General features: G+C 40.7%; 1 protein-coding gene across 5 annotated transcripts in view; it reads right to left on the bottom strand.

Moving 5' to 3' along the window:
• LOC123969456 (microtubule-associated tumor suppressor candidate 2-like) overlaps window positions 1-24,465 on the bottom strand; it is a 69,407-nt gene that overhangs the window by 39,297 nt on the left and 5,645 nt on the right. For 4 of the 5 annotated variants that reach the window (XM_046046856.1, XM_046046858.1, XM_046046859.1 and 1 more), the window contains exons 2-3: window positions 3,042-4,681; window positions 2,520-2,963 (exon numbers count right to left, since the gene is read on the bottom strand). In XM_046046856.1, coding sequence (XP_045902812.1) covers window positions 2,520-2,963; window positions 3,042-4,247 — 1,650 coding nt within the window. In that variant the 5' untranslated portion in view covers window positions 4,248-4,681. The remainder of the gene's footprint in view (window positions 1-2,519; window positions 2,964-3,041; window positions 4,682-24,465) is intronic. The other variant, XM_046046857.1, reaches the window with a different exon arrangement.

Genomic DNA, 24,465 nt, shown 5'->3' with positions numbered 1-24,465 from the left:
TCCCCTAATTTCTCTCTAATTCATTACTTCTAAATATTCTTAAACATCACTTACAGCAGTTGAAAAGTCAATCTACGAAAGGGGTGCCACTTCTAAAGATATGTTAAACCCCACCAGAAAACACATTTTCCCACCTCACGCACAAAATATTTATTAATATCATCCTTTTTATTGACACATGGGAGCCATTCTTGTACCACCCCGTCACGGACAATTTGTACACCCTTTGAGTAGTAATACAAGAAATACATTTTAAAAATCTAATGTTTTCCTACTAGTAAAATGTCCTTTTGTTGGAAGTATGTAATTTAATGGGGTTTTCTTTAATTCTTCGATTTTTTAGATTTAAATCTTGAAATATGAATTCAACGTATCAGTGGCCTCATTGTTTGAACAAAAAAAATACTAATTCACTTAAAAATGTCTAATAAAAGTTACATTTATTTGATTAGTCCACAAAACAAGAATTTTATTCAACATGCATTTATGGAACATTTCACTTCCTTAAATTATTTTAACTTTCTGAAAACTTTAAAAACTAGGGGTGAGTATACAAAAAAAACAAAAAACAACTAAGTTGCTGTTCTTGTGAATGCCTGCTGATGTTACAGACTTATTAAGAGATCGGTACGTTTGGCCTAATAAAATGCAAAGAGGCCTCCTCCCTCACAGCAGCTAGATTAGATTAATTATACGTAAATCTTTATGGAGATGCCGATTTCATTTTCCAGCAGGACGTGGTACCTGCCTACAGGGTCAATACCACTAGGTTTGCTGATCATGGTATTACTGTGCTTGATTGGCCAGCCAACTCGCCTGACCTGAACCCCATAGAGAGGAAAATTACCAGACCCAACAATACAAACGAGCTGCAGGCCACTATCAAAGCTACCTGGGCTTCCATAACACCTCACCAGTGCTTTGGGCTGATTGCCTCCATGTCACGCCGCATTGATGCAGTACTTCATGCAAAAGGACCTCAGACCAAGTACTGAGTGCATAAAACATTATTATTAATTTATATTAATATTCTAATATTTTGAGATGCACATGTAGGTTCCAATTTAATCATTTGAAACAATCATTACAACAGGAAACAGTAAATTTCTACCTTAAATGGCTGCAGTTCTCCAAATTCCTGACCTGGCATACGTGTATTCAATGTGAAATATCATTTTCTTTGCATTAATAGTGTAAAAATTTGAATAAAAATCAGTTTTCCAATCTATTTTGCGTGACGGGGTGGTTGGTTTGAGCTTGACGGACCCTGTCTAACGTAAAAAATTAACAAATAAACAATGTAAATCAATTTCAGTACATGCCTGCCTTTGTTCTAGGCTAGGCAGCACCAAAAGCTCAAATGATGTCACTTTCTCTTTGTGAGGTCATTTAAAGCAACAGTACATTTTTTGATGGACAAAATAAGTGAGCTAATTCCATGTTTATCAGTAGAGGAGCGGTTAAACTATATTGTTTAACGTATTCTAAATATATCTGCGAGCTGCTTGACTTTATTGCCGGTGCGTCGGAAATGAGAGGGGACAAGTAGGCCTATCGAAGTAAGTTTTCTAGCGGCTCTTTTGAATGTGCAACGTTCTTGTGAAATCTCAAAATGGCAGGTCGTCGGTCATGAAGTATCAGATGAATTCAAAGGCAGCGTTTCCTCTGTGTCACGGTCACATCATAGACGACGTGGTTTAAAGCCAGGTGGCGATTAGGAAACGGTTTCTCGTAGCTTTGGCTAGAATTAACAGTGCTGGTAAAGGGATAAACTAAATGTGAATATGCTACATAGTAGAAAGTAGTAATTGTGGCAACTTATATGTAAGGTAATGACTATTTCATGACAAAAAGACATACATATGTTTTTTTTGCCTATTCAGGAGAGCCTGTTTATCATTATCAATATGATAGCAGTGACATGAGATTTGGTATTAACATCAGTAGTAGTAGTATATTTTATAGTTTCTGTTTCGCTGGCCCCACAATACATACACTATTAATTTAATGTTCATCAGTAATAGCACTCCATAATTTATAACAAATCAGATATTCATAAAATGTTTTCTGTAGTTTTATACATTTTACTTGTATTTAACAAAACTTTAACAAATTGTTGTTTAACTTTTGTTCAAAGTACTATTTTCTTTTTATACTACATTATGTCATCTTGGCAAGGTCTCAACATAAAATATTAGGGATAATCTTTGTTTATGTCATGCGTTTCTCTAACAAAGACGAAGAAGCTATTTTCCATTTTGCTGCTAAGCCAGAAGTAAAAAAAAAAAAAAAAAGTTATAATAAAAATAAATAAGTTGTAAAAACCTGTGCTCATATTAATAACTAACCATGCTGAAGACACGTTTTCTTTGTTACTTTATATCCACAAAGGATTATTTATATTTTATCTAACCCAAAAGAAAACAAACCAAATGACTCCGCCCACACATTGAACAACCAGGTTTAATCACAGAGGACGCGTTTCGGTGGACACACTCAAACATGCTCACAGTACTCACCCTGCTATGATTCTTTGGTTTATCCACAGCGGCCTCCGTCATTAAAGCCTTTCCAGTAGCCTCCCTTTGGTCCTCCGCAGACTCTTCATGAGCGTCTTCACTTGGATGTGAAGTCTCCTCACGTTCAGTTGTTTTATTTTTATCAGGCACTTCCTGGACTGCCTTCCTGGGAGAGTCCGGCCGTCCTTCCTCAACCACCTCAGACCCCAGAGAGCTGGTCGAAGTAGAGCGTATTCGATTGACGGCCGCACTCCTCTTCTCCGGCAGAGCCGAGTCATTCGCCGCCGTCTTGTGGTTACCGCTCTTTCCTCTGATGGGTTTCGGCACCGCCGCCACTTTGACGGAAACTGCAGCCGACCTTTGCTTTTTAGCCCCGTCTCCAGTCTGCGCTTCCTCCTTCCTAGGAGCACCTCTCTTTCCATTGGCTGGAGCAGATCTGTTCTGCTGGGTAGAAGAGACATTACACACGTTAGACAGAAGCCAGCTGTATAATACTTGATGTAAGCACTTCAGGAACATTACCTGGCTGGGTGTTTCAGGTGGAGACTGGGTGGACCACGATCCAACTTTAGCCTTGACATTTTTTAGGTCCACTTTGGAAACTCTCTTTGCGTTCAGACTGCTCGGTATGATGTCAGCGGAGCTCAATGTTTTGGGAGCAGCTGAAGTAGCAGTGGTTGGTTTGTTTTTTGCTGCTCTGGCTGGCTGACCGGTATTCATTCGTGTGGGTTTTGGGCCCACTGCACATCTTTCATCTTCCTCAGGTGGAGGAGATGCGACCTCCGTAGCATTTTGAACTGGACTGGCAGAAGAGGGCGAAGATGTTGATACCCGGGTGGTTTCTCTAAGGTCTTCAGACAGAAGAGGCTCGGCCTGGTTTTCCTTTGGTAGACCAAGGGGAAAGGCAACCTCGGGCCCTTCCAACACCAGCTCTGACCTTTCACCATCAGCTCCACTTGCAGCCACACTGTGGTGCTCAGTCGTCACAACACAGCCGGCTGGGTTCATGAGGCTGTCACTGGACTGACTGGTTAAGCTCGTGAGGGTCGTGCTGCTTCTGCGCACACCCATCTCAGAGCTCACAGACAGAAACAAAGCTTCGTCGCCATCATCATCATCATCATCATCCTCATCCGCAGGGATTTCTGTTGCATCCGAGTCTGGAGTTGAGGAGCCACGCCTTCTTCCGTTACCGCTTCCACAGCTGAGGTCAGCATTATGTCCATGGCTGCCGCCGCTGTCTGTCGTCAGGGACAGCGTCAGGTTTTCATTATCGTTCCAGGTGTCTTGGTATTCGCTGCTGTTGGCGTCCAGGTAAACAGACACAGAGTTGTTGTTGGATTGTGACAGCTCTGCTGCGGTTTGTGCCTTTCCCACCGCGAAGTCATCATTGTAACCCGGTTTACCCTCCTCCTCTGGCGCCCACTTTGAAATTACAGCATCTGTCATTTTGTCCGTTTTGGTCATCACTGTGGTCATCAAGGTGACCTCCAACATGTCGTAGTCCAGGGGGCTGTCCGTCCGGCCGGCGCTGAGGCTGCTCAGACTGCGCACCGACTCGGGAGACGACTTCCCCCGACAGGAGGAAGAAGAGGAGGAGGAGGACGATGAAGAGGAAGTAGGGAAGGCATTCCCGTTGTGGTCTCCTCCACTGTGAAGAGGGAGCCTCAAGCTGGGTCCACTTTTCCCCCTTACAGGGAGACCCTCAATGGGCTGAGGAACACTCATCTCTGGGTCAGGGAGGCAGAGGGTCAGTCACTTCCCTCTGATCTGTGATGTACAGCACAGGTTTTACTTACCCATGGGCCTTTTATTGTTTTTCTTGCAGGCTGAGGAAGAACTATGAACTCTTTCCAGTTTTTCAGCTTTAATGCTCTACCCTTCTCTCAAATGTCAGTATAAAGGGTTTATCACATTCATCGTTATTCTTTCTATGTCTATATTTATATTTTGATACTATTTTTAGTATATAACAGAGTTGCAGTCCATCCACTGAGACATTTTTAACACTGCACATAAATGCTGCAGTATTTCCAAAAAGGGCTGTAAGTCATCATGTCCTTGTCAAGTGCAGAACTGTAATTTAGAGAAGTATCCATTTAAGGGCCCTGATCCTTGCATCTTATTGGAAAACCTCGTCAGGACTGTGCTGTTGAAAACATCTGGAAAACAGCAAGAAGACAGGAAAAATTAAAGCACAGATAATCTTTCTAAAAACAAACAGTATGGTTCTGTGATTATCTGAAAAGCTTACAAACAAGGCTAAAAACATTTTTTAAATATGCTATAGGGCAGACACTTCTTTAGATCTTGTAGACATCGGAGTATAGGGCAGGTAGGTCAGTCTAACACAGGAAACCTTAATGTTGCCTTTGATTTTTTGTTTCACCTCAAATATTACTTCGGTTTCCCCCATTTGTTTATTATAAAATTAAAGCTGCATGCAGCATTTAGTGGGCCCTCGCCTCAACACTCGCCTCACGGGGAGGAACAGCCGGCTCTGAATATAAGACACTGCACTTATCATGTATAATGTGGAAAAGATCTGACAATGTGTGGTCAAGATGACTTTTTTTTTTTGTTACTTATTTTGAAATATTTAATCTGTATTTAATCACTCTTACTCATTTATCTGCATCTCGCATGCTTTCTGAATCCTCAGCAAAACCACACACCAAATCTGCTAAACTATAAGAAGATTCTCAGCCTTTCACTCAGTTGTCAATTTCATAAACACAACTCTACCCATGAACGAATCTAAATGCTACACTTATTCACCAGTTTCGCACACCCACTCCTCACACGTGAAAACACTACTTGTTCAACTGATCACTAACCAATCACCGCTTTAGTACAGGCCTATAAATATAGCAAAAGGGTCAGATGACCTGTTTTGAACACTGAACACCAACAATGGACAGAGAGCAAGGGCAGTAGGAGGGAGAAGCAGGGGACGACAACAGGACAAGTTTGAGGAGGAAGAGGACCAGTTGACGAGGGCAGAGAAGAGAAGGAAGGAGAATGATGAGATGAGGGCTGCAGTCACCGATCATGTGATCAGCCACAGGTTGACCATGAGAGAGGCTGGACAGAGTTCAGCCTTTACAGTGGCATCCATCATTTGAACCATCAGAAATGAGAACAGGTATGCAACCATCTAATGACTACTTAATTACAGTATTCTGTAAAATATGGATTATTGCATATAGCATTATGTACACCCACTTCTGTCTCCATCGCCAGCCTGGCTGACTCCTTATTGTTCCTGTCTCCATCTGCTGCTCACCGTCCCTTTTCTCAATCTAGCTGCACTTGGCTTCTTTATTTAGTTTTTGAAAGCTTTTGACCTCACGCCTCACTTATGGCATTTTCAGTAGGCCATCGGACCCTAATTTCTGTTCATTTCATTTCTGTTTGGTCATCAGACCTTATGTTTATTTTACTGTTTTATTTAAGTTGGTCTTCCGACCTTCCTTTATGTTGGTCTTAAGAACTTTTATATCAGTTTGGTCCATGCTGACCTTTTATTTTGTTCTTGCATAAAGTTCTATTTAAATAGATATGTAGATAGGGTGATTTAAATCTAAAGGGGAGAGGACAGAAAGTGATTTCTAAAAATAGAATCTGATTTTATTATTTATTCTGGTTATATACATGTTACATTTCCTCCTGCATAACCACTGTTCAGCAATCCAGTGTCTGCACACTGATGTTAAGAGTTGAGAAATGCTGCCCTCTGCAGACTAAAGGCTTTAGTGCATTACTGACTGCAACTACAAAGTTGATAACATACAAACTGTAACAAACTCATGGTGTCTCGGTTTCTGATGACCAGCCTTAGTCCCAGAAGAAATAAGTGGGAAGACCAGTCACAGCAGGTCAAACTCCATTTGGATGGTCTTAATTGTCACAACCAGAAGCCCCATCTTTAGATGAAACCCATTTTAGTCCAACACTATAGGCTCAAACTCCATCGGACTCCAAAGTCTGCGACTAATTTGGTGTCATATTAATTAAACCACCTGATGACATCATCAATCCAAGTCTTGATGCTCTTATTTTCATCTTTGGCAGACAGTCATCTTACAGTCCAAAATCAATGTAATACCTGTTCTGTTTCATGTTGTCCACACTGTGGCATGCAAAAGATTGAGACTGAAACCTGCTGTATGAGTGTAGCTACCCGTGCATGTGGGTCAGGGACAAAGAGGAAAAAAAAAGAAGAGAGGAGCAGCTATTAAAGGCGATGAGATCCAGGACGGTGCTCCCTCTCCATTATCCAGTAATGACAGCAGGGCCTCTGGGCAACACAGAGTTGACTCTCTTCCAGGTAGACACACAGAGAGGAAGCACACAGTTAAAAGCCTTCAACTGCTCAGGAAAAAAAAATTGGCACAAAAAAGCAAGTTCTGTATGAACAGTCAGACTCTCCCCTGCTACGTAATGCCTACAGTCTTCCTCTGCACCAATAATCCATAATCTATACGCTAGAGTTCTGAGAGACAGTCAAACTGTGGCATTATCAAACAGTCCCGTCATCTTAGTTCCACTCTTAGGTTTGGTTTGCAGGATTGATTACAGGCAGTACATTTATGTGAAGTAAACTGATTAACACCGTCACTCCACTCTGACTGACCCACAGACAAACAACCAACCAGGGTCACCGTCAGTCTCAAAAATTCAGTTCATTCAGCAGACGCTCTGGCACACGTACGGACATGTAAGGGAACTTGATGAGTTGAAATTTCAAAAATATTAAATGTCAAATATAATGGTCAACGACATTGTCAGCAGCAAATATTGACCACACCTCGATGTCGCGAGGTTGTCGCTGCTCGTGTGTATGACATCAGAGCAAACCAGCACGCATTGTGCAGCGATCACCGGTGATCGATTCTGTGCATTCATAAAATGTGACGCATTGCATCATGGGATACCACGCCTTGGACACTATTTTGTTTTGTTCCAATTTTCCTATTTTTGAGGGCACTTTATGCTGAATAAATCTCACAATTCAGACATTCAAAATGTCAGAGGGTAAATATAGAGCAATGCGTATGGGAGTAATTTAAATTTTACAAGTTAGGTAATAAAACAACAACAATCTAAAGTGTGTATCAGCAATTTATTTATTAAAAAAAAAAAAAAAAAGGGACAGTGCAAATTAATGGACATTTTTCAGCCAGAATTAACCCAAAGGCTATTTCACATCAGTGTTCATATTGAGACTATACTAGTTATTGAACAATGATACTTACACGGCTTAGCAAATAAAGAAAAGAGCACCTACAGTAAATCTTACTTGTTTTCTGAGGATCTCAGGGGCTTTGCAGTACAACCCCCCACATCAACACCGAAAATCATGTAATAGACAAAATGGCTCGGCCCAACAGTTGCCCAACTCCTGCACACAAGGCTTCTCAACAAATTTTCTGACATACACACCCAAAAAACCCTCAACAAATGTGGCAGCCATATGTGTGACTCACATTTGGTCCTCTGCGAAATACTTAAAGTTGTAATCCCATAGTTTTCAAACACATGTCAGGATATGTAAAACAACGCACAAATAATGTACAATTATTTGTATCTGTAAATGTGGATCCGTATCTGTGCCTCTAATTTACATCTCATATCATTTCTACATCATCTGCAATTTTCATTGGACGCATGTATTTGTGAATCTCCAGCTATTTGTGCTGTTTCACACAAAATGTCACGTGACTATTGACTAGGGTGACCAGATGAGAACAGTGACAGGAGAGCCGGGTGTGGGTGTGGCCTCAGCTTCCCCTACATTACATTCATTGTCAAAGAATAATAAAAATGCATGAAAGCCAAAACTCAACATTAAAATGAATTATTTTTGTTCACAAAGTCAATTATCTGTCATAAGGAAAAAACACTGACTAGGTTTGAGTTGATTAACTTCATCACGTTACTTTGTGGCAATAGCAACTCTGACACAATGTCCAGATACCCTGCAGTCCCAGCTGCAGCCAATGGCGTGGGCAACACCAAAGGAGTGTTTTACAACCATCAGTGTTTAAGGTTTTTTTAGGTTATAACTACTCAAAAGTCAGATCTGGTCTAATTTTCAAGGACAGACCGGTTTGGCCAGTGACATTGCAAAGATACAGGCAAAATAAAACTGACTGAGGAGCTTGTGGACTACCACTGCAAAATGATGGTGATGAATTCCTTCCAGGTAAGTTGGCCAGTCCCATCTATTATTATTTTTTTATATAATGTGTTTACTGGGTCATTTCAGATTTTGATATGTTTCTTGAGGGTGATTTTTCTCCTCAGAGCACGGTCTATTGACATGCACATGTTTCTGTCTTTCCTACGACTAGGGTATTGACAAATTCATTTTAATGCTCAAACTCAATAAAACAAAAACAAGATTTATTTTTATCATGCAGAGAGACTAAAGCCAGAAAGGCACAGTGTTAAATACTGTCCTACATTACAATCAGGCAGCGTGAGCAGCCCGATTTCTGTGACATGAAGCCTCTAAAACTGAAACCGACTTTCACTGACTTGAGCTCCTGAACTGCCCTTCACAAACCAAACGTCTCATCCATTCCTGTTAGAATCACGTTCACCATCGGCCCCCGGGGAACCCACTGCGACTAAGTGTGTGCGCGTGACAACGGGGCTAATCCACAAATTGAATGACTATTGTTGAGCGATTGGACCCTGCTATGTATTAAGACACGCTTGTCGAGCAGGTTAAGCCCAGAGCTGGATGGAGTGGAAGAGAGTGACATGAGTGAACACAAGATTAAAGAGGCACTACTCTGCAATTACAACAGGAGGCCTAATAACCCAGAAGGGCATTAAATGGTTCAGTAAATCAACTAAATTAACTCTTAACTCATTTAACAAAATCGCTGGGAATTTCAATCCAGCTGGAAAAACTGACGCTTTCCTCAAAACGTAACTATCCATTGATTTAAAAAATGCAATACACATACCGGTACTAGTAAATTGTGGAATTCTAGATATAGAATTAAAATAAAAACAGAAAAGTGGCTGAAGGTTACAGGACATTAAGTCAACTCACTTTACAAAAAGCAGACGAGATGCATGTTGTTTTACTCACTCAGCATCACAAAGAAACCTGATCTTGTACAGTAAAAGAGTTGATATTTGAATTTAAATTAGATTTTCCTAATAATTTTCAATGAACGGAAGATGGCCTGTAATTACATAGGCTTCACCTATCCTCTCCCAGGGTAAATGTGAAGGTAAAGACATAATTTCCTGTCGACTTGAGCTAAAGGAGCTGAAGGGATGCAGGACAGGTGCTGAGCTGGCCTCGTTTCTGTTGGACTAATCAGTAATCACTTATTAGCTGCTTGCTATGTCTTGTGTTGTTGCGCTTTCTTGACGTCTGCCTGTCTTAGCAAAGGAGGTTTAAGTCACTAGCTATAAATCTGGAGTTACCAGATAACATTACTGTATGAGCTCTTGTATCAGTTGCTGGCTAGCTTGCAAAATTTCAAGCAGTATTTTGCTGTGCTAGTTTATCATATGTAATCATAACAAATGCACATGTACAGCTGTTCCTCTTTACAACAGGAGGTGAATAACACTAAAACGGGAGGGGCGCCTCATCGCACAAAAAAACCCCCCCCACATCTTATAAATGTTACTTTAAACTTCAGACTAATCACATCTGTCAGCAAACACATTTTATTTTTAAAGCTGTTTTTTAAACTTTATTTGATAGGACAGGGGATAGCGAGAGGCAGAGGGCGAGAGATTGTGTTCTTTTCGACTGAACTGTATAACTTACATTCACTATCACCATCAAATATTCACATGAGCTAAAAAGTGACACATCCCATCCAAAATATCTCCCATCTGTAACAACCCCCTGCAGATGCCATATTACTTCATACGGCCCCGAAGCTCTCAAGTTTGTTTTGCTCGGCTTGGCTGGAGGACTGATTATGAGGTCACTTTTTCTTTGCTTGGCTCTAATGATTGCACACAGGTTAATACAACCGAGTGGATCACTGAATAAACAAATAAAACTATCGTGAAGGAGGCAGACCTCGCTCTCAGCTGGACTTGAACAACAAGCCTTGTGGCCACAGCAGGGGGAGGTGGTTTTGGTTATTACAGTTACATAAACGTCATACACATACAGCGTGGAATTGAAATGACTGGAGCGCCTAGAGAGACTAATAACACAAAATATTTTAACATGTGAACCTCGAAGTCATAGATGAAGTCCTCTTTTTCCGTTAACACTTGCTCACTCTGCTTTCTTAATCTCTGTAGGCACCATACCCGTTTTTACCACTAACCTTCTGCTCTGTGACCAGCACCACTTTCTTTTACCGCAGTGACCTTCAAAGACCACAGCATTTGTTTTCAATGCCATGTGCAGAGCGTGACGCTGACTTGAGCCTGAATCTCCCTCTGTTGATTTGAGCTATTCACTTGCTTTTAAACTTCTCGGTTTGTCCCTCTGCTATGTTACGTAGGGCTGCCCCATAACAGTCGACTAAGCTATTCGTTATTTCACCAACAGCACCTTTATTATGAAAGACTTTTAAAAGTTTCTTTTTACTACTTACTGTGCCCTCTCTTGGGCCTGCTGACAACCACATAAACAGATGAGTCTGCGAGTAGTTGTTCCATAGATGGGGATCATCATTCCCACAACTGAAGATTGGGTCCCATGCCCCAATAACAAAAATCACAATATGTTTTGGGCGACTGACCTGCGATTAAAAGATCATAACAAGCTGGACCCACAAATACAACGACCAAGATTGCCAAGGCTAAGTGACAAAGTACCCTCTGAAAGTGCATGAGACCAATGAGCTGATGTACGCCACCAGCAACAGTGATTCCTTGAGATGCTTGGATATAAGATGAACAACATAAGCCACAAAGGCTAGAGGTCAAGATTAAGGCAACACGAAGAGAGATTAGTCAGCTCTCAGAGCTAGAGAAAGGTGCAAGGAAGGGGCTACCTAAGAAATACAACAAGCTGTCGATACCTGAGGCTCTGGGGACTGCCAAACAAAGACTCACCGCTCTGGCTACCCGCCTAAAGAGATACGAAAGAAGCAGAAGCCAGGAGAATAAACTGGCTCAGTTCAGACTGCAGGCCAAAGAGACCCAAATCCTATTTACTTGCTCATATATGACTGAGATCTGATCTTTTTATGACAGTGTGAACAGACCAAGTCACATGGAATCTGATCTTTTCCGATACAGAGTCTGGACACTCTGGTGAGAATTGATGCGACTTTGACTCTAGAGCAGCCGTTGTCACAGTTCTGCTGTAGACGGAGCCGCGGGGAACGAAAAAGCTTCACAAAAGCCAAAAAAACACTTTCTTCTCTACTTTGCTTTCATCTGTTCACAAATTAAATACTTAAATTATCATGAAACATGCAACGACTAGTCGAGTAATGGCTTAAACTAATGACTGTTGTAGTCGCCTCGGAAAATCTTTCGCCCGGGGCAGCCCTAATCTTATTTCTCTCTTTTTACCTTTTCTCCGATTTTCACTGTGGTCTTGTCTTTGTTCCTTACCTAAATCAATGTTAAACCACCGACATGTTTTGTGTGCGTGTGTCCTGAGTGAAAATGCCAATTACTACAAATCTTTAAACAGAGTCATTTGCTAGATTATTATGAGTTTTTGCAAGTGACTCACTTCTCTTTGCATGGCAGCGAAGTATCCAGAGGTTCAGGCAGTGCAGACACTGGGAAGCTCTCATCTGTTCAACTGTACACTGGTTAAAAAGAGAAATTCTACTCACCAGCTGCACCATGTAAAAAGTACAAAGGAACTCCAGTGTAGCATTTTACACATCGACGTACAATCAGTGTTCATGTATTTCACACGGCAGTCATGCTGTTAGTGCAAGTTTCTATCTGTCACAGGGAGGATGTTGCTTCTTCAGTTCTCTTTGACATTATTGGGGATAATCTTATTTTAGTCCTTCTGTACTACATCATCACTACATAACTCACCAATATGTCTCATGTCCTGAGCAAATTTACATATATTTGTGCATCAATTTATCAAACTGAAAATTACATATGATAAACTTTTACTACCATTCTCCTGTTTGCAGCAGAAGGTCGGTGGTTTGATCCCCGACTGCATGTTGAAATGTCCTTGGGCTTTACAAAGACGCTATAAAAGTACAGACCATTTACTATTTATCACATTTAACATTTCAGATGCATGTGCAGTCTTTTTGACACACAAGTAAAACTGCTCTGAAATCTGCATCCGGATATTTTTCCGAAGAGCGCTGTCGAGGACCTCGGAGAAAGTGACTAGTAATTGTTTAAGTGTGAATATTCACTGGGACGTACGAAGGTGAACACACACGCACACACATGCTGAGCAGACATAGGTGCAGTCAGTATAAAAAGTATATTATAAATGTTGAAAAACTGGGGAAATTTTCTCAAGTATAGTGCGATTTTCTGCTGTAAATGGGTACAGAAATGTTGAAGTAGGACTTCATCCAAAGTCCTCAGCCAACAGATGTTTATGGTTCCTTTCAGTCTCATCAGGATCACCAGTAACAGTGCTTCCTAGCTGCTACAGCCTGTAAATCTGAATTTTACTGCAGCAGGAGGCGCCAGTGAATAAACATATTTCACAATGTTCAGTCCGTGTACTTTCACTGCCCATTGAAAATGAAGCTGGGTGAAGGAGGACACAATGGAACATAATAGGAATTAATAGAAATTTAAAGAGCTGCTTAGTGTGAAATTTGAGAATAGAAATAAACATGAAGAAGAGGTGTGGTATAGAAATGTCACCGAGGGAATTTCACACGGACTTTGGATCCTCTCTTATTGCTCTGGATGTGTGTGACCCAGTGGCAGCGGGATTTACAGTGCAACTGGAACACGCTAAACTTTTACTATTCTATTACCATTTGAACTGGAGGATAGCAATACCTGCTCAGCGTGTCATTAGTTGATCAAAGCTACATCAGATCTGGCGAGTCAAGGCAAAAGCACATTGCCACTATGCAGCCACAAATTAAGCGAAGAAGTAGTTCAGCTCAGTTTAACATAAATTGCATGTTAATATTTATTTAAACACCCAATTACTTAATATTCTGTGCTCAGTGACTTAACATGGCATATATTTTTTAGTTGCATAGATGTGGCTGACCAGAACTAGGGATGCACCGACTTTTATTCCAGAATCAGCCGATGCAGAGTACTGGTCCGATACCAGCGTAAAATGGATACGCTGTATTCCTCACTGAGAGAAAGAGACTGGGAATCATTCTTGTGTGTAAGGGCAACACCAGGCTTCCTAACTTTGTGAAACAAAATGTTACGTTAACTCTCCTAGCAAAATGTTCAGGTCTACTGGCGCACTGCTAGCACATGGCCTAGTACGCGTCCTTGTCAGATACCCGATCCAGCTATTTGAGTCCGATATTAGTATCCGATCATCTCTAAAACAAAGCCTTTGCATAGGAGCTAATTTAGTGAGAACACTGAGTTACATCAAGCAGAACAAGGATGAGCTTACACCAACGGCTAAAGTTGAGAAATAACCCCAGCATCCTATAGCGTTTCAGGAAGGAGAGGTCCTGGGCCTGCAGGCGAGCGGTCGTTAGGTTTTAGCTTGCTACCCTAGTGGGCTACATTGCTGGGGTCTGTCCTCTGTGCAGCGGCAGCATTAACAGCTCTGCAATGTCAGAGGCAAACAACCAACCAGGCTTTAATCATCCACCTGACAGAGCAAGATTCCTGCTGAAGTAATTTTGAACTGAATCCATTTGATTAATTCATGATGTAAAAGAATGCAGGCTCTCTGCGGATGGGTTTTTCCCCCCCCCCCCAGCTGGGCACACAGCCAACCAGAGAGCTTGTTAACAGGCATGAGGCAGCAGGCTCACCTTTCCTTCATAGAAACCCTTGGCAAGAGTCACCACTGCATCACATTACAGCAACACACACACCAACGCAGAGCTGGTATCACTGCACACACACACACTCGCAGCATCAAACAAAGAACTCCCAACATAGCAAAAGTGGTTGTCATAGAAAAACAAACTGCTTAGTCATTCTGAGGGAAGATGAATGCGACTGAGTGACTTAATAACCTTTAATATCCTTGTATTCTCTGATATAAATATTATGACATGAATATGACAAACCCTATAAAAGCAGCTGAAAATGCATCAGTGCCAGGAGAAACTGTTATATACTAATCTTAAAACTGTATAAAAATGGTGCGTCACTTCTGAAATAGAGAGGCGCAGCATTACAGTAATGAGAGTGTTCCTATTGGACAGTGAGAGTGGCGTGGAGAGAAACAACAAAAGTACTAGATGGAGGAACAGAGCTGCTTGGCTTGCTGCCACTCCTGACTCAGTCAGGTCCTGAGGTTATACAGTGTGGATCTAGCTGTTATATAACCAGCTAGCTGGCCTGCTCTAGCTCAGACACCACTAACTTAACGGATCAATACCTGGATACATGACTGGAGTGGACTGTAGCCATATTAGAAGTGATGTCCTGTAGTAGTGGATGTGTTACTTTTACTTCAACCCAGAATTTAAATGTCAAATGCCAATTTAAACAAACTTTGCACATTTGCAGTAGAAAAGTGAGTTAAAGTAAGTTGCGTGCATTTCCTTTTGCAGGATCCACAGCAACAAGATAATGAATCCATTTGCTGTTATGCAAGTTTAACAACTAATACGCAGACAGTGAAACAAAGTAAAGTAGTACAGTTGACATGCTCAAGTTAATAACATTCCCTATTAAACGACAACAAAAAGGTTGTTTTAACCAACCTCCAAATACGACTCATGAGCGTATCCTACAGTAGCGCCCCCGGTTGTTTTCCTGTGGAAGAAAGGCTCAGGGATTCAGACCTGGTGACAGGTACTTAGAATAATAAGGCTATATAGAAACAGCCTTTCTTCTGGCTTACGTAGGTCACATAGAGGCATCAGTATTAAATTCAGACTGTTTCATAACCAGTTAAAACCTCCTTTTAGTAACTTAATGAAGGTTTTGTCAGAGCTGGGTAATATGGTTCTAAATAACATGCCAATATTTTAAATCTATGCCACTATCTGATCAGTTTATACATACACACACACGTTTTGTCTAAATAACATACCATAGATTCTCAAATAGTGCAAAGATGATAATCTCATAGAACATGAGGCACTGCTGTAGATTAAACATCCAATAAAGTAGTTAAAATAGGCTCAACTTTAAACATCTACGACACATTAATGCAGCAGAAACATCAGATATAATAGTAAAATGCGGGGAGCATATTACTGCACAATGACAACTTGAAGTATTATTGAAATACAGGATCTGTCCATACATGGTCAGAAAGGTTCACACAGTCTCAGCTGTACTGTGGTTTCATTTTGTGGACCAAAACTCCTGAAAATGATAATGTGTTCTTTCAAATCACTACGCTCAACAAACATTGGCATCCTTTTCAAAAACGTCATTGTTTGTCAATGTTTTTGCAGTTTAAAATACAACCTTCACACTTCAAAATCGTCATTAACATCTAAAAAGTTTCTATCTGTTCCTACGAGGCCTCCCTGTGTGACCCGTTACACGTACCGCTGCTTTCTAAATGGCTGTATGATCCTGTTTATACAGACTGAGCCTCCTCCTCAGCTCCAGCAACTGAACTGCATCACTAGCAGGTTATGTCATTCTCCAATGGGATTAATCACTTGTTACAGTTAGCGTCACTGGGGACCTCAAGCAACTGACGGACGTTAGAGTAGTTACTCATCATTTAGATCTCATACGTTTGTCAAACATTGAAATTTGTGCCTATTAGATAATTTAAATATGTTGAGATGACTTTAACACATTAAAAAAGGAATTTTGCTGCCAAAAAGATATTTTGACAGTTTGCTAAATGTTGTCTTAGGGATGCATTTGACTAATTAATATTGTAAGAACTTGATTTAAGGTCTGCACTGGTCAATGCACTAACCACATTTAAACAAAGACACTTGCAAACCCACCACATGAAGTTCCGTGAAACAATGCTTCGACTGTTTCGTTGATACATTGCTTAGGGATTTTGTTACATGGGCAATATTCTCAAAGCATCTGGAAACCATCAAACCTTCAAAGACTACAGAGGAAAGCCTGCATCACTGCTTTGTGTCTTCAGTTTGGCTGCAGCACCATCACCCATTCTCTTAATAAAAGTTCCAATTGCTGTTCTCTTATTATGATAACGACGTGTACAGGAAAAAAAAAAAAAAAAGTCTATGATTTTAGCAAATGTTTAAATACTGCAAAAATCAAACATGATATTCATAAAATAAGCATTTACTACAATATAATAAAACAAATTCCCTATGAAAAGAAAAATAAGTTTTGTACAACAATGTATGCCACCTGGCTGGAAATGATCTACCATGACACAAGTTAATGTTAAATGATTGACTTGTTTTGCAACAGCCAACTCAAAGTTCAGTCACCTCTTGCTTTCCAGAAGACCAATTGTCCAGAATACATACACACTGATGAAGACAACTTACTCTTCTGTCTCCTCAGAGCTGCACTGCCACAGAAAACACATCCAGCAAAAAACAAAACAAAACATGGAAGCTCCTTCAGCTCACTCATACTCCTCACTTCAGACGGACATGCACTCGGCTGGCCGTCCTCACACAAACTCAACCCTCCTCTTCACTCCATTACTCTCACCACACACACACACACACACGCCTCACTGCAAGTTCCTGCGTCGAATCTTATCCCATTTCTCACATGCGAGGAAAGACGACGCAGGCTGTGATGGTGGTCGAGAGAGGGAGGGGGGAGAGCGAGAGAGAGAGACCTCCCTCCCTTTTTGGTTCTGAAACACGAGCATGCTGCTCAGTGCTGCAGTAACAAGAAAGTGTGCGTGTGCATATGAGAGAGACAGACTTAGTGGATGCAAACTGCTGTTTCTGGCACATTAATACAGCAGAGGGAAAAGACATTCCCTCACACTCACCTTTCTCAAGGTCCAGTGTGGGAGGCGATAGTCAGTCCCATGTCCGTCTTTACAGAGAGCTGGTATGTGTGTGCGCGGCAGGTAACCACAACCTGGTCAGGGTCGACCACTTTAACCCCCCAAAAAGTAGGAGTGGCCATTACTGACCGGTTCAAAAGGGTTGACTGTTGCTAAGCAGCACTGGGCCCCCTCCCCGTTACTGGCTGCAGGAGTCTGAGAGGGAATAGAGAGAGGGGTTTTGGACTGAAGAAGAAAGAGGCAACGAGAGTAATGGAAAGCAACCCATGTAATCTTACGGAGAGGAAGTTAGGAGGAGAAAGTAGAGGGAGGGGGTAGAAATGAGAGCAACAATCCAAGTACGATTACAGAAAATTGGTCAAGTATGTCCTGCCAACAGACTGAATAATAACTAAACCAGCAGACTAGCAAAGACCTTGTTCCAAGCACTAGACTGCTACTGGTGTTTTTTTTCCTTTAATGCTTGTCCACATATTATTCTGCAGCTAAAATGTCGCCATTTTTACAGTTTAAACTAACTGGTTTTCACAAGGACACAAGAAACCCTGTTATGCACACACACTGGCCCCCTTTCCTGCACTAATTCTGTCTCTCTGTCACTCTGATAGTGTGAGGCTGTCAGAAGAACTCATGAAGAGGTCCGGTCATAAATAAAGCAGCACCTGAGGGGTTCTCTTTGACCTTTGACAAGTAGGTTCTTGCAGGCTATGTGCATTCTGTTCAAGGAATTAACTAAAATGGATATGATGTACGGGTTTAGCTCCATTATGAGAGAATTGTATATAAATTACTTCAGTGTCACCGTTGTATCACCTAGACACTCTGACCAGTGTTGTTGACCCGTTAGACTTCCTGAACTTAACATAAAAATTAAAAATTAGCAGGCAAATGACACTTTGCATTAATTAACCAGTGATCGACCTTTTTGTTCTACAGGTCTGACACAGTAGGTCATATTTTACATGTTTTTAATAGTCTTTGAACCTAAAAAGTGGTTGGTTATAGCACCAGCCTCCATCACTGACCAGTGTGGGTGGTGGAGGAGTTGGAAAAGAATAGAAACTCCAGAGAGTGAAAAGTTTTTGTTCCAAACCAGAGTTGCGGCTGGAAATTGAGAAATAGAAGACTAAATTCTCTGGACAAGTTAGGGTCGAGTCGGCGCTATTAAAATGACTGAGGCAAAAGATCACCAATTTACCGGATCACCTCACTACTACAAGTTGAACTGCGATTCAATTCACTGAGTGCACCGCTACTAAAAAAGGTGTCTGTACAGTTAATGCTGAACTGAAAACTTCACATCTTTTCCTATTCTCCGCTGCAACCACTCACACTCACAAAAAGGAGCTCCTCGATGGAGACAGCGAGTAGTGGGATAATGTTACGGCCACTGTCAGCACATAAAAAACATCTCAGCCAGCCTGGACTCTCACCAGTTTGCTTTCAGAACCAACAGATCCACAGAGGATGCCATCTCCACTGCCCTCACACACCTTGAGAAAAACAACACCTACATCAGAATGCTGTCTGCGGATTTCAGCTCAGCATTCAACACAATCTCTCCCATGAAACCCATCAGCAAACTCAGCACTCTGGGTTTAAATATAACACTCTGCAACTGGATACTGGACTTCCTCCCAAACAGACCCGACAGTCTGGACTGGCGGTCACACCTCAACACCGGAGTTCCCCCTTGCTCATGCGGTACAACTGCATCCCCTGGCATGGAGAGAATTCAGAAATCCAGTCCATGATGGTGGTGTAGTCTGCAGACTTCACAACAAACAAACATCGATAAGACTTCATATCGGGAGGAGGATTCTTACTAAGTGGTGCTCAAAGAACCACCTACTGCTCAACGTCAACCAAGGAGCTGATCATCATTGATTTTAGGGAAATTGAGACAAAGAAACACACCCCTGTCTACGTCAGTGCAGCTGAGGTTCCTGGGAATTAGCATCAGAGAACCAGTGAACCTGTCAAGGTCACATTGCATCATATAAAGAAAACTCAGAAACGGCTGTATTTCTTAAGGACACTTAAGAACGCAAAATTCCAGTGCCAAAGTTTTAGTTTACTTTTACAGAGGAGCAACAGAAAGCATCCTGACTGGAAAGGTCAACACCTAGCATGGCATGTGCACGGCCTAGTCCAGGAGGGCTCTGCAGCGGGTGGTTAGAACCTCTCAGAAGATCATTATTACCCATCTACCAGTGCCTGCAGAGCCCGGAGATTACTAAAAGCCACCCCAGCCTGTGAGACTTCCTAAATTCCTCCTCAGCACAACACCATGTAAAAAAGTTTTATTTGTGACTTCTTATCTATCCCACCTATCGACTGCTATCATTATTTATTTATTTTTTTTTTTGAGTAGCAAAAGGGAACTACAACTTATAGCAGTGGAAATTTCAAGGTGAAATCAGTCAGTCATGAATGCAGTTAGAACAGTGCTCTATGAGGCACTACACAAACTGAATGGTAGAAAGTTTGATCACGAATCAATGGTATTCTGCTTTTTGGCTTTTTCCCCCCTCTCCTTTACTGAGTTATACATCTTTTTTGTGCATGTAACAGGTTTGCAAAGTGAAAAAGCCCAAAGGGATTTCCTATCTCCCACAGAAAGCTCTGCTCTGAACCGCTTGAAAACAGCTTGTTTATAGCCCTTCACTTCCTTTACTTGAAGATACGTTTTGTCTCTCATCCAAACGAAACGTCTTCCAGTATCTTCCACCAAGTCCAGTTGCCCTTGACTTTAACCTTCGTTGGATAGTAGTTCATAGCTCCTCCTGCAAGCTTCCTCTTTCCCCCAAGATGCATTTTAGGAATTGAACGACCTTCAAGATGGTGCGCTGAGATCGATTTTCTGGTCACAGGCAGGATGACGGAGGAGAAAGTAGATGAGTAGACACGAAACAGAGAAATGAGAAGAGCCCAGTGCTTCAGATCTGGCCCTTTGCATGGTAATGTATTTGACTGATCAAGTGTGTTTCATGTTGCTGAAGATTAAGTGCTTCCAACTGAAATGTCTCTATGAGCCAAAACCATGTGACTCTGGCCCAAAGCCAAAGGCACCAATTATGAATCTCATACAAATTCTCCACATTTTTCCAAACAGTTTGGCAGTACAGATAAGAATTAATTAACACAATAATCTGATTAATTTTTGATCTCAACAAAAGGCCTTGAAGTATTTCACAAGTGAAGCTAACATGGTCGCGTGGTTTGAATTAAGACTCAGAGGACAACACATGCATGAACAAACATGCATCACGCGTACACATTTTTCAGATAAGGCTGAGAAAGGAAACACTGGAGTGACAAATGAAGGGCAAACACAGAATGAATCTCTGTCAATGTACTGTACGTGTCTGACAGTTATTATGAGCAGAAAGGAGATGGAAATGCACATCTTTGAAATGCTGTTTGCTTGGCAGTGTTTCTGTGAAAACACCCTAGAAAACCTTTAGAGCAGTTCTCCAGATCAGTAATATTATGGCTCCAAACATTTTGCATGTCTTTTTAAAATTGTACATTTTTAAGACAGTGACTTGCATGCACAAAAAAGTAGTGAAAATAGTAGTGCCTCTTCCCTCCACACGTAAACAGCTTAAAGAACTAAGCTGAATCAAACAGGAACAACAAAAGGACGACTAATAAACCATTTAGACTGGCCATGTTTACATGTAAATGTATGGTCAACATACATGTGATGACAGCATGAGGGGTCTCAGCAATGTGGCAACAAAAGGGAGTGAAGAAGCCTTTCAACAAAGTCAAACATTTTTTTGTTATTTTATATTATCTTAATATTCACAGCCTAAGAAATAATTCTATTGAGAATATGTCAAATTCAGGAATATACACAGATATTTCAGATCACTTTCCAATCTTCCAACATACCATGATTGATGGAAATATATAAAATCAAGATAAAGACGTCAGAGTTACATTTAACTCAAATAACAAATGTATATTTAAAAACATGTTGAAAAAAAAAAATCTGTAAATACAGTATGTATGAAATAATTTAATACAGCATTCCATTAGTAACTTGGATAAAATATAATAATGCTTTACTGCTGGCAGAATTAATCAAAAATAAAATAATTATGCAAAAATATGTTCTATGTCCTAGACTTTTATATCTTGCAAAGTTTATATTTTATTTTTATACATCTTAATCTTAGAACAGCAAAAAAAAAAAAGATTTTCAGTGATCAGTTCAAGAAATCAAGAAGTCAGTCATGTCAAAGCGACATGGAAAATCATAAATAACAAAAAAGCCAGCTCTTTTGATGGTAAATATCCATCACAATATAGCTTGCAAATTGTGAATATGGGAGTTTCCATTTCTTAAAAGACTGGTAATGTAAAAGCTCCGTATTTGTATAGCACCTTTCTAGTCTTTTTGACCACTCAGAGCACTTTTACACTACATCTGCAGTCACCATTCACACACTGGCTGAACAGCTTATTATATAGTTTGCTCTCCATGAGTTGCTATTTGACAGACAGACAGAGACACACACACCGAGCTAAATCATTCTGCTTCAGGGCATGACGGAATTAGTGAATACTTGTTAACGTGGCAACAAGCTCAATTATGAAACCATTGGCACATATTTTTGCAGTGTCCATGGAAACTGGTTTTATTCCTCATCTCAAATTTGTAAAGGCACTTTTTAAAAATCCGGTGATTTTCAACTGAATTGTTTCAATTGATCCATTTCAGTTCTTCCACGCTTTTCCAAAATTTTTGAAAATCTTGTGTATTAATGTAATCTAATGTGTTAATGTATTCTGCTTTTTGCAAAATCAAATTAAGTTTGCATGGTATTTTCTTTGATCTCTCGTTTGATGCTAAGATGTTAACAGAGCTATGATAAAGAGTGGGGTACCACAAGGTTCCTTTTTTGGACCCTTGTTTCTTATCTACAGAATTGGTCTTGCAGCAGTGTCCAACACCATTTCCAATATTATTTGCAGATGACTCTAATCAACTAATGACAGTACTCAATAAGGAAGTAACACTGGTCTTCTTGCATATTTAAAATAGTTTCAAAAATAATTATATTTGGAGGGAAGATTATTTTTTGTAACCAGTGAAATTCTATATTGATGGTAAAGAAATTATTAAAGTTATCAACCAACAAGATTTCTAGGGAACTTAAATGATGAAACTCACTTAGAAAAATCATATAAATTTTGTTTGCAACAAGTCTGCATAATCCCTGGGGATTATTAGAAGGATTTGTGCTTTTTCCATCACTGACATCAATATATGGAGGACACCTGAAATTCAATTCGTCAGGCTTGCTTCAGGTTACCTGGCTTCACTGGAGGTGATCCTGGAAAACCGCCATCACTAACCTAGTTATCAGGTGACTTGAAGTCTGTATTCACCAAACATAATGCGAGAGGAAGAGTTCTTGATTATCCAATCACATGCAAAATCAAGAGCAGAGTTGGCCGTTTAAAATGAAATAAGATAATCTGCCTGAGGAAAGTAATATTTCAGCATTTTAAAGATTTGCTAACACTGAACTAGAACAGAATTAGTTGCAGCAGCAATATCAGAAAGAGCAGAATGACAAACTAAAAATAGTACAAATATCAGGTAATATTTAAACAATATATGGGCCCCAAAGTATTCAATAAATTCAAAAGCCTGTTTATTTCATAATACATTTTTCTTTTTTTATTTATTTGATCATTTAACATGCATTTATCTCACTTTCATTTCATATTGTTACATTTATTTTTACTTTTCATGACAGAGTTGTCAATAATCCCCACCTCCACTTTTAAGCCAACCACATTCCCCCAACCTTCCATTAGTGTCGGAAAAAAAAAAAAAAAAAAAAAAAAGTGTCCCAACCTTTCCTCACAAGTTGTCGAGTCCTCATCTTCCTCCACAAACTGATAGTCCCAAACGTAGCCATGTAAACATGAGGCTCTTCCTCGGCCTTGCTGCTCCTGCCTAGCCGCCTAGCTAGCTAGTTTTGGCGATACGGGGGTGCGCAACGTCTGATTTTACACAGAACTACCAGTTTTCTCCCAATAACTTAATGTACAGCCTATTACAATATACTGTACATTAAGTTAACATATCAACATATGATGTAAATAAAAATGTGAAAAGAAAGAAGCTTTTAATAAAAATGTTGTGTGTGAATAAATCCAAAATTGTCACCCTAACCCTTAAGGAAGAGGGGTCAGTGCGCATGTAGGGGCGTAGCGTGTACTTATCAGTATCAAGCGGGAAGCTCCCGGTCTGAGACGCGAAGCCAATGCGGAATTCCTTTAAACCTGCATTCTATTGAAGAGCCAGCAGGGGGCGACTCTTCTGGTTGCAAACAGTCAAGTCTGGCTCCATTAGAAATAAGGTAAAATTAAAGCTGCAAGCAGCGTTGGGCGGGCCCTCGCACTTGTAAGCGCGTCCGCGCGTGAGCCGGCCGAGTTGCACGTTCTGGAGCTCTGCCGGTGCGGCTGTGAATTTCCTACGTGTTTCCGACGCCGCATGAAGGTGCTATATGTCACTTCCTGTGTCCCCTATGTGGAGCTACATAGCACTTGCCGCTATGAATATAAATCGGTATTGACGTGTAGATGTCTGCGGGGTGGGAGAGTTATCAAGCACGTAAAGTTTGTTTCAGATGTGAACATGTACACTGAACAATAATGTACCCAAACAATAAAATAAATTCCTTTTATATTTCCCTGCCTTGTTGTTTATGTGTACATACAGAGGAAGAATGTGAGAACAGCACACATTTCATCGTTACTGTGTGTTAGAGCATGGGAGAACAGTGCATACTTTTAATACAGCCCACACCCCTAATACTGTGTAACTATAACAAGTAGAGAACAGAAGAAAAAGATGTTCTTTCTTTACAACTGTCTGCATAG

Source organism: Micropterus dolomieu, linkage group LG04, assembly GCF_021292245.1.
Source record: "Micropterus dolomieu isolate WLL.071019.BEF.003 ecotype Adirondacks linkage group LG04, ASM2129224v1, whole genome shotgun sequence".
Taxonomy (NCBI): Eukaryota; Metazoa; Chordata; class Actinopteri; order Centrarchiformes; family Centrarchidae; genus Micropterus; species Micropterus dolomieu.
The sequence above is the reverse complement of the archived record's forward strand: the minus strand, read 5'-3'. Positions and strand labels throughout refer to the sequence as shown.